At 50.2% G+C, this 11,538-nt stretch overlaps 1 protein-coding gene across 1 annotated transcript; it reads right to left on the reverse strand.

Annotated features, from left to right (window-relative positions):
* Nucleotides 1-2,162: 2,162 nt before the first annotated feature.
* On the reverse strand, nt 2,163-7,967 carry LOC116227896 (thyrotropin-releasing hormone receptor-like). The gene is made up of 2 exons (XM_031591410.2): nt 7,162-7,967; nt 2,163-3,377 (listed from the first exon to the last, which is right to left on the reverse strand). The coding sequence occupies exons 1-2, from the start codon at nt 7,933-7,935 to the stop codon at nt 2,985-2,987; spliced, it is 1,167 nt and encodes a 388-aa protein (XP_031447270.2). The 5' UTR covers nt 7,936-7,967; the 3' UTR covers nt 2,163-2,984.
* Between the last annotated feature and the right edge of the window lie 3,571 nt (nt 7,968-11,538).

Consider the following 11,538-nt stretch of genomic DNA (forward strand, 5'->3'; position numbering starts at 1 on the left):
CACTTGCTCCTAGTAAATCTGAAGTCATGGCCTCCTACATCCACACTAGCCCCCAGAATTTTGTAGTGAATGGACAAATTAATGGGAAAGCCAGACGTGAGGGACAGGGAAATGGTAGCAAGGGGAAGAGTGATTTAGGGGGAGGATGGCAGAACAGAGCCCAGTGCCAGGCAGAGCCACTGGGGCTGGAGGAATGCAGAATAGCTAAAACCTTCAATCCCTTTTCTATTTCTGGAGTGTCTCACATGAGCAAAGCTGTGCAGAGGGGCTGGTGAGATGCAGGGTCAGCCTCTGCAGGCAATAGGGTCTCCCTCTTGCTTCTTTGGGGTGTAAGGGGTCTCATGATGAAGGATCTTTGCTCTGGTAAGGACTCAGGGAGATGAGTTTGGTGGAATGAGAGCTTTGTTCTCCCCTGGGCTTTCTTTGCTTCAAATATCAGAGGAGCCAGCAGCAACTCATTCACCCAGCCATGGGGAGAAGGGAGGGGGCAGCAGGGTAACCAGAGCCCTTTGCACCTCATAAATCTCAGGCTGATGAATGGAGCAGATCTTTGGCCATGTGTGGAGGCATCAGGGAGGTGGGTCTCCTGCTGGAACGATGATGTATTGCTTCAAAAATATTAGTAGCAAAAGGATGAGCGTCCCCCTTCCCCAGGGTGGAGGGAACAGTGCTTGGGGCTTTGCCTCAGGGGCTGCTGCTTTTGGGGTAACGTCCCCTGCACTGCTCCCAGCTGAGTGAGAGGAGAGAGGAGCCCGACATGTGAGAACAGGGACAGAGGCATGGATCCTGTGACCAAAAGGCAGCACTGGTGGGAGGTGAAAGGTGCAATCTGAGTCCTGCTGTCCTTTGAGAGTGACCTGTCCAGCCCGGGGACAGCACAGTCATACTCCACCACCCGTCTATGCAGGGAGCAGGAGCATCTCCTCCTGGCCTTCAGCCCTGTATGAGGAGGGCCGGGATGAGGCTTCAACCTCCATCCAGCGAAAGCCCCCCCCAGGTCCCATCAGCTGGAGCCTCCAGCATCAGAGGTATTTCTTGTCATTCCTTCCCAACCGATGATTTATTTCCTGGCAGTGTTCAGCTACCCGTCCTCTCCAGTAGCATCTTCTTGGCAAGCTGAACGCTGTTCTTCACCTAAAACATGGAACACTGTTCCACCTAAAATACTCTCAAACTGTCCCAATGTCTCAGCGTATGTGCAAGAGAAGGATCAGGAGCTCTTAGCTCATCTGCAGCTTAACGCTCTGGTGCATTTACAAGATGTCTCGTGGTGTGAGAGGAATTTATCTGCCAATTACTTCTCAAGAAATAGCAAAGGGTCATGCAGTACATGGGCAGATAAGGGCAGAAAGGAGAAAAGTGGGTTTTACTTGAATCCCAAGTCTGCTGAACAAAAATTTCAGAGCCTGGAAAGGTAAGGTGGAGACAGAAATGAGTTTGCAGAGATGTTTCGGTGCTGGGCTGTGCTGGCAGAGGTCTGGGCTGCCAATGCCCCATGCTGAGCAGTGCCTGGCTCAGCTCTGCAGCTCAGGCACTGAATTCTTGCCCTGTGTGGCTGTAGGACAAGGCTGGCTTTCCTGATTCTTTGCCCAGAGCACACAGTCCCAGCCCACTTCTCCTCTCTGACCCCATAGCGCTTGCAAGCTGGTAGCAATTTACAGCACTAAGGGGAAAAGACATCACTGCGATAGAAAAGACCATTAGCAGCAAATTGCTCACTTCTTGTTCCTTGTGCTAGGGGTCATGTTCTTCTTGCACTGCAGCAAAGGGATTTCCCTTCTCTTCATGAAGCAGCTCTGAAATTTCTGTGCAGAGCTTCCTTATGGATAATGAGGAACTTCACTCCTGGAGATCCAATATTCAGAAATAAACCAAAGTCCACTTCCACATAAACACCGTTTCCTAAATATCTGCAAAACCAGTGCTCTCTTTCCTCATCCTACAGTTATTTTGGGCCAAAATAGATGATTTAATGATTCACAATATAATAATCACACATGCAAAGCCACCCCACACGGAAACAAAATAGACCCTGAACCAGTCCTGCATGAAGTGAGGTCTGTTTGCCCAGGGTAGTTATTTTCCATAGACAAAAAAAGGTCTTTTTTAAATTGTGGCCGCTTTGAAATGTCACACAGACCTTTTCTAAAGCAGAGGTAAGGATCTGATTAAATGCTCTGGTTTGCTGTGAAGCAGTGGTGGATGCTGAGGCTGAACTGGCTGCTCGAAGAATAGTGTGCAGTCACTTCAGGGTTACTGGAGGCTGCCTCTTGTTTTACTTGGCAGGAGCCTTGGCATCTGCCTTGTGTGTAAGCTCTTACATTTTACTCCCAGTCCAGAGAGTCGCTTGTGAGTCTGGGGCAAGTGTCCTTGGGCTGGTTGGCACAGCAGTGTTTCCAGCAGCAAGGGGTGAGGTTCATGACACCCAGCTTCAGCCATGTGTAGTGCATGAGTCTCCATCGGAGAGGCAGACTGGTCCCTTTGGTGTTGGTGGAAGGAAATAACACACTAGAGGAGTGTGTTCATCTCTTCCTGGAACGAAAGGAGAAAGTGCCACATTGTCCCACTAACTCCAATGGACCCCTGGATGCCTCCTGCATTTGGGTAGGGGAAGCTCACCCTCTAGGAAACCTGCTCTGGCAGCAGATTTTCCTTGACTGCCCTTCTCTTCCTGCATTTCCTTCCCATGCTCTGGCCTGACTCAACAAGCAGCTGCACTTGCACATAACACAGAATGGCGTTGCACTGCTATATTTAACTACAGATTCTTTGCAGATGCTGAACATTTACCTGCGCCTAATGCTTCAACACACAAGAATAAATTAGCATTAAGGAAAAGCAAATTAATTTGTCTCTAAGAATCCGTTCTGTTAAATGCCTTGGAGAAGTATTAAGTTAAGCTTGCTGCAATGCCCAAGCAATTTCTGTTGGCACTTTCCCAGCGTGTTGCACGCAGTCATACAGCTCCCGCTGCCTGCATTGTGTCAGGGTCCTGGTGTCTGTGTGGCAGCCCTGCTTCTCCTCGCAGGTGCAGGGGGACAGTTCAGGTCATCCTGGTGAGTGCCATGCTCGAAGCTGCCCTGAGAGCCATCCTTCGCTCTGCTATTGAGCACCGGGATGCTGCGTGGTATGGGCACCTCTGTGCTCTTCCATCCGCACCTGCAGAGCTTCCTGAAGGCGGCTCTGAATCTCTGCGACATCAGGCTGTAGATGATGGGGTTGATGGCACTGTTCAGGTAGATGCACATCCGGCAGAAGAGGAGGAACCAGATGTTGAGGTATGGGGGATCCACAAAGGAGTTCACCACCACCAGTGTGCGGTACGGCAGCCACAGAAGGGCAAAGAGGACCACCACAACAGCCAGCATCTTGGTTACCTGGTGAGCGGGGAGATGGAGAGGAGAAAGAGCCAGGTGAAGCTAAAGCTCCAGCAGAGCCTTCCTACCTGGAGAAACTGCAGACAGGTAATTCATAATATCGCTCATATCTCTTTCAAACGGAATCACAACCCATGGGACTCTACTCCTCTCTGAATCTGTTTTGTTCGTGATGCAGTCCTGCATAAGGAAAACCTTCAACTGATAGGTTTTCACTCACTATTCAAAGGCCTTCCATCCTAGGCACTGGCACAGGCTGCCCTGGGAGGCAGGGAATCACTGTCCCTGGAGATGCTCAAGAAACATCGAGATGTGACACTGAGGAACATGGTTAGTGAGCATGGTTGGGTAGGCTGGGGTTGGGCGTGGTGACCTTAGTGGCCTTTCCAACCTTAATGATTCTGTGCTTCCTCAGAACCAGCAGCCATCAGTCTGGAAATGAGTTAGAAATAATCATGGGAATTTCTGTGGCAGGGAAAAAAAAAAAAAAAAAAAAAAAAAAAAAGTGAAAATAGCAATAAATCAATGAGGAATTGAAGCTGTGCAAAACTGTGATGCTTAGTTTTGGGGGTGCCAAGGTAAATCTCACCTGCCTGGTGCATACTGGTTTGCTGTGCCCTCTGAGGGACAGGGCTCCTGGTACAGCACTGGGAGCAGGTGAGGCTGCCTGGCTGCATGAATTCCTAACTTGGCTGATGTGGGAGTTGCTCAGCTCATCAGTGTGGGCAAATTTAATTTACAGAACAATGGGGAAGCACTCCATCAGTGTATTAGGAACAAGAAGATATTGAGAATTCAGAATGGAGCAGTAATCACCTTCAGCTTGACTCAAATTGCTGAAAAAAATGTTTTGTTTTTTCCTCTACTGAAACTCCAGTGATCTTAATAACTTCGACAGCTCTTTTTGGTAAGTGGCAATCATCCTCCAGTAAGCACTCACAGAATACGTGCGTCCCCGAGGAGGAAAGTATGAGTAAACATCAATGCTGCACGCATATTGAGGCAGTGGTGTTTCAAATGTCAAAAAGGCGTTGTGCAATGACTCCAGCCCTCTATAAGGAAATGAGCACTTGGATCACACTCAGTCTTTCTGCTTTTCTTGGAGTGTTCTGTTTTTTTTTTTTTTTTTTACTTAGTTACAAACAGTGTTGCCTTCCTGTAATGCTTTGAATAGAAATTGTGCGTGGTGGTAACAGAACTTTCCCTACAAGAAAGGAGCTATTGTCAAGCTGAGGCCAAAATAGAGGTGTTTTGCTGCATGTGGTTTAATGGGGATTTGAGGATCTTCCCAGAGTGAGATCTCACTGCGATACCATGAGTGCTCAGGCTGTTGCTTACACTGCAGCGTGCTCTCTGCCTTTGGGGAAGATAGAGTTTGGTACAAGATGTGCCAGAAGCTGACCTCAGAGCTTATGGGTTGGTTGGTTATATTCCTGTCTGAGATTTATATCCAGAGAGCGAAGTTGATTTGAACAAAAATGTGATAAAAGCTGAACTCTGCAGCAAAATGCAAGCAGCTCCTCTGGTTAGGTGATGCTAAGAGCAATTTCATTTAGGATGTAATCCCCCTACACCAAGCAGTTCAGTGCTCCTCCTGGGAAACAGGGCAGGCTCTGCGCTTTGCCCATCCCGTGCAGAGAGCTCCTTTTGAGGCTGAGACAGCTCTGGCTTTTTGGCTGCTGTCTCTCTCCTTGTTTAGGAACACGAGAAAAGTGTGAAGCGTGAGCCGAGCTGTGCGCAGCAGTGACAAAGCCACAGGGAGCACACAGCACATCCTCGACTTGAGAGTCCTTTCTGAGGCTGAACACAGTGTAGCGCTGTACAGAACCGATCATTCATCTGCGTTACAGCCGCTGTGTCTAAACGCCTGCACGGTTGTTAGGAATCCCTCTAGTGGTCCGGAGCACGGAGGCGGCTGCAGCTCGGCCCGTGCTTTGCTCCAGCAGGGGATGGACACCGACCCCCCCCCCCCCCCCGGCCGGCAGATCCTCCTTCACACCCTCGCGGTTTGGAGCGTTGCCTATTAGAGCCGTTTCCGACGCTGTGTCCTCACTTCGGATGCTCAGGACAGGACCCTTCAGCTCTTGGTGACATTTTCAAGGGCTGTCAGCACTTCCCCGCAGTGTGACAGACAGGTGCCATCACCCGGCACGCCGCCTCTTTCCTCCCACCACGGCCGCGGGTAATTAACGAGCCAAGAAAACCAGTTAGGAGCTGCTCATCAGAACAGCTCTGCCGCAGTCGGGCAGGGTTTGCTGCTCCTGCCTCAGACCGAATCCCCGCCGTCGGAGTTCTGCCCAGTGCTGCTCTGCCCCTCCGACCCCCTGTGCCTTCCCATTACCGCAGTTTCTCCTGGAAATGTCACTGTGCGGCCCCACGACTTCGGCACTGACCCTGCGGGGCTCTCTGACTTCAGGGCGTTGTTTTTCTCCCCGCAGCCATACGCAGAACCACGACTCACTGCAGCTCCAGCACCTCCACCCATCGCACTGCGAGCTGCCGATCTCAGGCAGAGCCAAGGAAGATGTTCTGTAGGACACGGCTTCGCACTGCTGCTCACTGCCCCAAAACCTGGTTAATGTACCTGTGTGGTTTTATTTGGCTGTGGGGCATAGGTAACTTGTTTCTCCTGTAGATCAGTCCCTCAGCAATTCATAGACTCATAGAATCATTAAGGTTGGAAAAGAGCTCTAGTCATCTAGTCCAATCTCCAGCCCATCACTATCATGCTCACTAACTGGTTCAAGCTGGGTCCTCATTTCGCAATGAGGAGTTCAACACCTCTCCAAACCTTCCAAAGTCCAGTGAGTCAGAAGCAAATTGCTCCCAAATATTATGATAGCTACAGTCAAACATATGGACAGCCCTTATCTCTGTCTGCAAGGCAGGAGGGGGGGATCAAACAGATTTACAGCGTGGCTGTGACAGAGCTTTCCCTCCTGGATGAGCAGCTGACTCATAACAGCTTTTCAGAGGCTTCAGCTGAGCTTTTGTTTGGGCTATTTGTTGGCAATGGCACAAATCATCACATAGCTCCCTATACAATGAGAATATTGATTATGATATCATTAAACACAATGGCATCTTTACTCCTGTGATCCCAGCTCTGAGATGTGAGCCAGCCAGGGGAGGTTTTGCCTGCTGAGATACTGCAGAAGGTAATGGATATCTCAAGAAAACTGCCAAAGAGTACAGAATGCTTCCAGGGATTGGAATGCCATCATCCAGCCCATAAGTTCTTAAAGAAATACGCACTCCTGAAATGCTCATTCACCTTCTGTGACTGAATCATTTCTCCTGGTCAGTAGAAGACCCTGTGCAAGTCAAGCAACAAGTTGAGGAAATAAGGACTTTAAGAGGGGCTGAAACCTATTGCAAGCTGGCTGGAAATAACATCTTTCTTGCTCAAAGGCAAGAGGAGTGGTGATTTCAGAGTCTCCAGCTAGTTTCCAGGCTCCAGCCCTTAACTTTGATACAGACCATGTCTCAAAGCTTGGAACACAAATGGGACAGCCTTCATGCAAAGACCCATGCCCAGGTACTGACTCATCCCAGGACCTAGCAGGCAACGAGTATTAATTATCCACCCAAACCCCTGCACTTCAGCCACTCCCAGTGACACAGGCAGCTCTGCAGAGCTCAGCCAAGGCAGAGGGAGCCCATTTTTCCAGCAAAGCGACCCTCCTGTCTTCTCCACAAAAAGAAGCAAGCTGTTGGAGCACTCCCCCCACCCAAAGCACCACTCCCCTGCGCACAGAGCCTGCAGCCCACCAGGGTCCCATACCTGCTTGCGGGAGCTCAGGGTTCCCCTGCTGCCCAGGCAGGATTGCTGGAGGGAGCCGCCCCGATGTGCTGAGCCCAGGGCTTGCTGCGGGGTGGCAGGCAGGGGGCTCATGTATAGAATGCGGGCAATGAGGCCGTAGAGGACGGCTGCAAGTCCCAACGGGATGACGTAGAAGACAGCAAAATCCAAGAAATAAATGGGCATGTAAAGGCTTCTGGAGACACGGTAGCCGCAGCTGACCTGTTTTCCATCTGAAAACGTGACCTGGGACGTGTCCACTAAGAAGAACCACACGAGGCAATAGAGGGAGGTGAAGATCCACAGCGAGAAGATGATGCGCTTGGCACGGGCCACGGTGCACAGAAGCTGTGCCTTGATGGCATGGCAGATTGCGATGTAGCGCTCCACTGTGAAGGCAGTGATGGACCAGGCGGAGATGTTGATGCCCAGGTACTGCAGGTAGGTGATGCAGAGGCAGCCGGCGTAGCCATACACCCAGGAAGACACCACTTCAGAGATGTTGGGCAGCCCAGCCACAAGCAGTACCAGCAGGTCGGCCACAGCCAGGCTCACCAGGTAGCAGTTGGTGGGGGTCACCATGTGCTTGGTGCGCAGCACCACCAGCACTACCATGGCATTGCCTGCTATGCCCACCCCACAGACGAGCAGCACCAGCAGGATGGTGACCACCTGGAGCTCCAGGGGCTGTCGGGGCATCCTGCCCAATGTTTGGTTGCCCAGTGCAGCTCCTGGGCTGGCTGAACCGTTCTCCATGGGTGCTGCACAGATTCTGCAAGCATTGGTGAGCTCCCCTCCTTCCCAACCATTTCCCCCTCCCCTTTCTTCTCCACCCACCTCTCCTGCAACTCCCCTCCATCCCTGCCGCCCCCCTTCCCTCCTGCTGAACCACTGCTAGGAGGGGCAGGGAGCATTCAGAAAACCCCAACCCCTGCAACCTCCTTCCCACCCCTGGGGAACCCCCAGAATCCCCCCAAGCCCCCTCACTCACTCACCTGCTTCCCACCTACACTTGTTGGGTCCTGGTGCACTGCTGAGCCAAAGAGAGGAGGAGGAGGAACAGGAGGAGGTAGAGGAAGGAGCCCAGCTGGGGTCCTGTCTTCCTTCCTCATCTCAGGAGGATGGGACCAGGGTGATGCCTTCCCCATTTCCTTTGGGCTGGGGCAGAGCAGTGCTTTCCGTGGGGGTCTTAAACCTCCTCCCATCAGCTGTCCCACAGTCACCCCATCTCAAAGGAACAGTGGTGTCACTCCACTGGGGAAAGTCTTACCCACCCTGTGCTGGGAGCTCTGCTGGCCAGGCTGGGCTGTCTGTATCTATCCCAGGCTGTGAGATGTGTTTTCCACCAGTAAGGTTAATGCAGCAGCAGCCTGACTCTCTGTCAGCTCTGTGCTCGCTCCTGATGTCTCTGCAGCCTCTCAGAAAATGTATTTTCAGATGGAAAGAGCAACTGTGATTGCTAAGACGGAGTGCTCATCATACCCAACCTGTGGAGTGGAGGAAAGGGCGAGGAGAAAAGCTCACTTTTCAATTAGATTACATTGCAATTAGAAGCAGAGACACTCCATTAATCCCAGGCACAGACACCCATCTCCAAAATGTGAAGGATTGCCAATACTGAGAGATTCCAGTCTGGGGCTTCAAAGGCACATTTCCAAGCATGGGTGCTACAGTCCCAGTGTGGATAAAAAAACTCCTGCCCAGCCCCATGCTCTTCTGCCTAAGCAGCATTCTGTCCCCAGGCTCTGCCTTGCTGTGACAAATAAGACTTTCCCCCTTTTCTCTGGGTATGCCCCCAGTTGGCTTTACAGGGTGCAGTCACTGTAGTTTTTCACCCCCTTTTGTGATGTTTTATCCAGCTTTGGCTCAGTTGTGAAGGGCAAATACCCTCTTCTTCCCTTTCCTTTTCTTCCCTTTGGACTCATTGCATCCTGCCCCAGGACTTTGCTCTCTGGATCAGCCCTGGGCTGGGGATGCAGTGGCAGGTCCTTGCTGTGAGGATGCACTTTGTTCTACCTTTCCTCACTTTTTTAATAGATTCACTCTTTCATGGTACTGTTTCATGACACCGTTTATGCTGCATTCCCCTACTGAGCTGGTATGAGGTGTACAGAAAGGCAGGATGCAGCTCATGCAGCAGCTCTTCACCCACAGATACCACTCACTGCTGCAGCCAATCTGATGGTGTCCATCACACACCTTCCTGTGATGCCTGGGAGCTGTCAGACAAAAGGTACTGCCACACTCATCAGTCAACACTGTCCTCCTCTGTCAGGAACACAGCCTGGCTGCTCTGACTGCAGCATCCTGGTTGCTCTGTGCGGTGCTTTTAGCAGAGCTGCCATACATTATCCCTCTCTGAAGTTGCTCCCTGACCCCACTGTGGCTTCCACCCACCTTGGCCTTTCTACAATTGTGAATCTCACGCTTTTCCTTTGGCTGCTGTGGGCTCATCTGGTCCTATACACAGAGAGACCTTTGAGATTTAGCATATTTTGTAGACACTGCTGGGAAAAAAATGATCCTCTCAGCCACCTTTGTGAAAAACACCTCTCCGTTCTCTGGTGCTTCACAATCTGTACATATTACACCCATAAAACTTCTACTATTACAGCTGGGCCACTGAGGCTGTACCAGCACTCAGTGATGTGAAAGTAGAAAAGATGCAGCATGAAAAGGTCATAAATGGAAGGGTTTGGGGCTGGATTATGGAATTTTAGGCTGCAGAGGTCTTCAAAGCCCAATCCATGGCCCCAGACCAAATCCATGGCCAGAACCCAATCCACGACCATAAACCCAAACCATTGCAGCAGCGTCACCACGCACAACACTGACCCCAGCTCTGTGCATTGCGGTCACATGGCAGCAGTGTTTCCCTAGATGACAACAGGGAAGTTAGTTTTACTCCCAGCACCATTTGCAGGACTGTGGGGCTTCCGTGGACACAGAAGTGCACCTTGCCACCTATTCCAACTGGGGGGAATAATTGAAGATTGGGGCAGCCTACAACTAGAAAACATATGCAAATGTGATACTTTTTCCACACTCCATTTGCACACTGAAATCATCCCTGGCAGTGACTTCATTTCCTCTGTTGGTTATCTGCAAAGAAACCTACAAAGAGTGTGAGCAACCCCTGGGCTGTCATGGCTGTGAGCATTTGTCTGGAGTGACTGCTACTGCTTTTTCCTCCTTTTCTTCTGTTTCTGTGGGCTGAAGGCTTGTTATGAAGCACTAATATGGAAATTCACAGTTGTGAAATATGAAGCACTGAGTCAGAGTGAAACGTCACAGAGTCTTCAGTGAGAAAGAACCAAAATAAGGAAAACTGTGGTACACTGCAAATCACTTGTGGAATCTCTGCTGCTGTCTCATATCTTCAGCTCATTTCAGTACATTTTGGTTCCTCCTCAGGAAAAAAAAAAAAAAATCTCTAAAGGCTCTTGCCCAAAAGAATGGTTTTCTGAAATTTCCCAATTCACCGTGCATCTGACTGTTACTCACAGACAGCAGCTGGGATCACTGCAGGAGCACCAGATGCTGTGCCTGGTCATTGGCTACTGGTCCTGGTAGTCGAGGACCACCCTGTGCAGGGTGGGAGGGGAGCAGAGCCAGAACACAAGGATTTCTATGGCTGTCCAGCCATGCACCATACTATGGAATAGATTTCATTTGCCTTTATGTTTATTCATGTTCCCTTTTCTAAATCTTGGGGTATATAACCATTACTTCTTCGGTTCATTTACTGCACAAATGCTGTAGATAGGATATAAACGGAGCTTGATTAAAAATCAGGAAATATTTCTGGAGAGAGGTGGTTGAATGATTCTCTGCTCTGGTGGATGTAGATTGGTGGCTCTGAGTGAAATCTTTCCCAGTATACTGCCTTAATTGAACAGTTTACATTTGCTCCTCAGCATATTAAGGCCATTCATCCTCCTGGAGAGCCAGCCATAAGCAGAAATGTAGCATGTATTTTACTTACACTTGCACTTGTGCAGGGTGAAAAATCCACAAAAATTCACCACAAAACCCAAGGGTAACCAGGGGCTTCAGGGCACACCCTGTCCCATGTCTGAGGACCTCCCAACCCCCTGCTGCAACAGAGCTGGTGGAGGAAAGAGCAATCCATGGGCCTTTCTATGTGTAATTAACACTTTTATGTAGGTTAGAAAGAAATTCCAAACCTCCACAAGTGCAAGGGAGAAAACAAAGGAACATATCCTAGTCTGGCATCAGCACGGATCTGGGCTGGTATTGGCATTAACAACTGATGGGGGAGTTGAAAATACCTGACCCTTCCTCAAGGTAGTTAAGGCTCTCCTTCACCTGCAGCAGTGAATGATAGATAACAGGTAT

Source organism: Phasianus colchicus, chromosome 17 (assembly GCF_987193195.1).
Source record: "Phasianus colchicus chromosome 17, bPhaCol1.hap1.1, whole genome shotgun sequence".
Lineage (NCBI taxonomy): Eukaryota > Metazoa > Chordata > Aves > Galliformes > Phasianidae > Phasianus > Phasianus colchicus.

Excerpts from the sequence above, each read along its gene's own strand:
- LOC116227896 (XM_031591410.2), bottom strand. The coding sequence starts at position 7,935 with ATGGAGAACGGTTCAGCCAGCCCAGGAGCTGCACTGGGCAACCAAACA. Across the intron at positions 3,378-7,161 it reads CCCTGAGCTCCCGCAAGCAG|GTAACCAAGATGCTGGCTGT; the intron begins GTATGGGACCCT and ends CCCGCTCACCAG.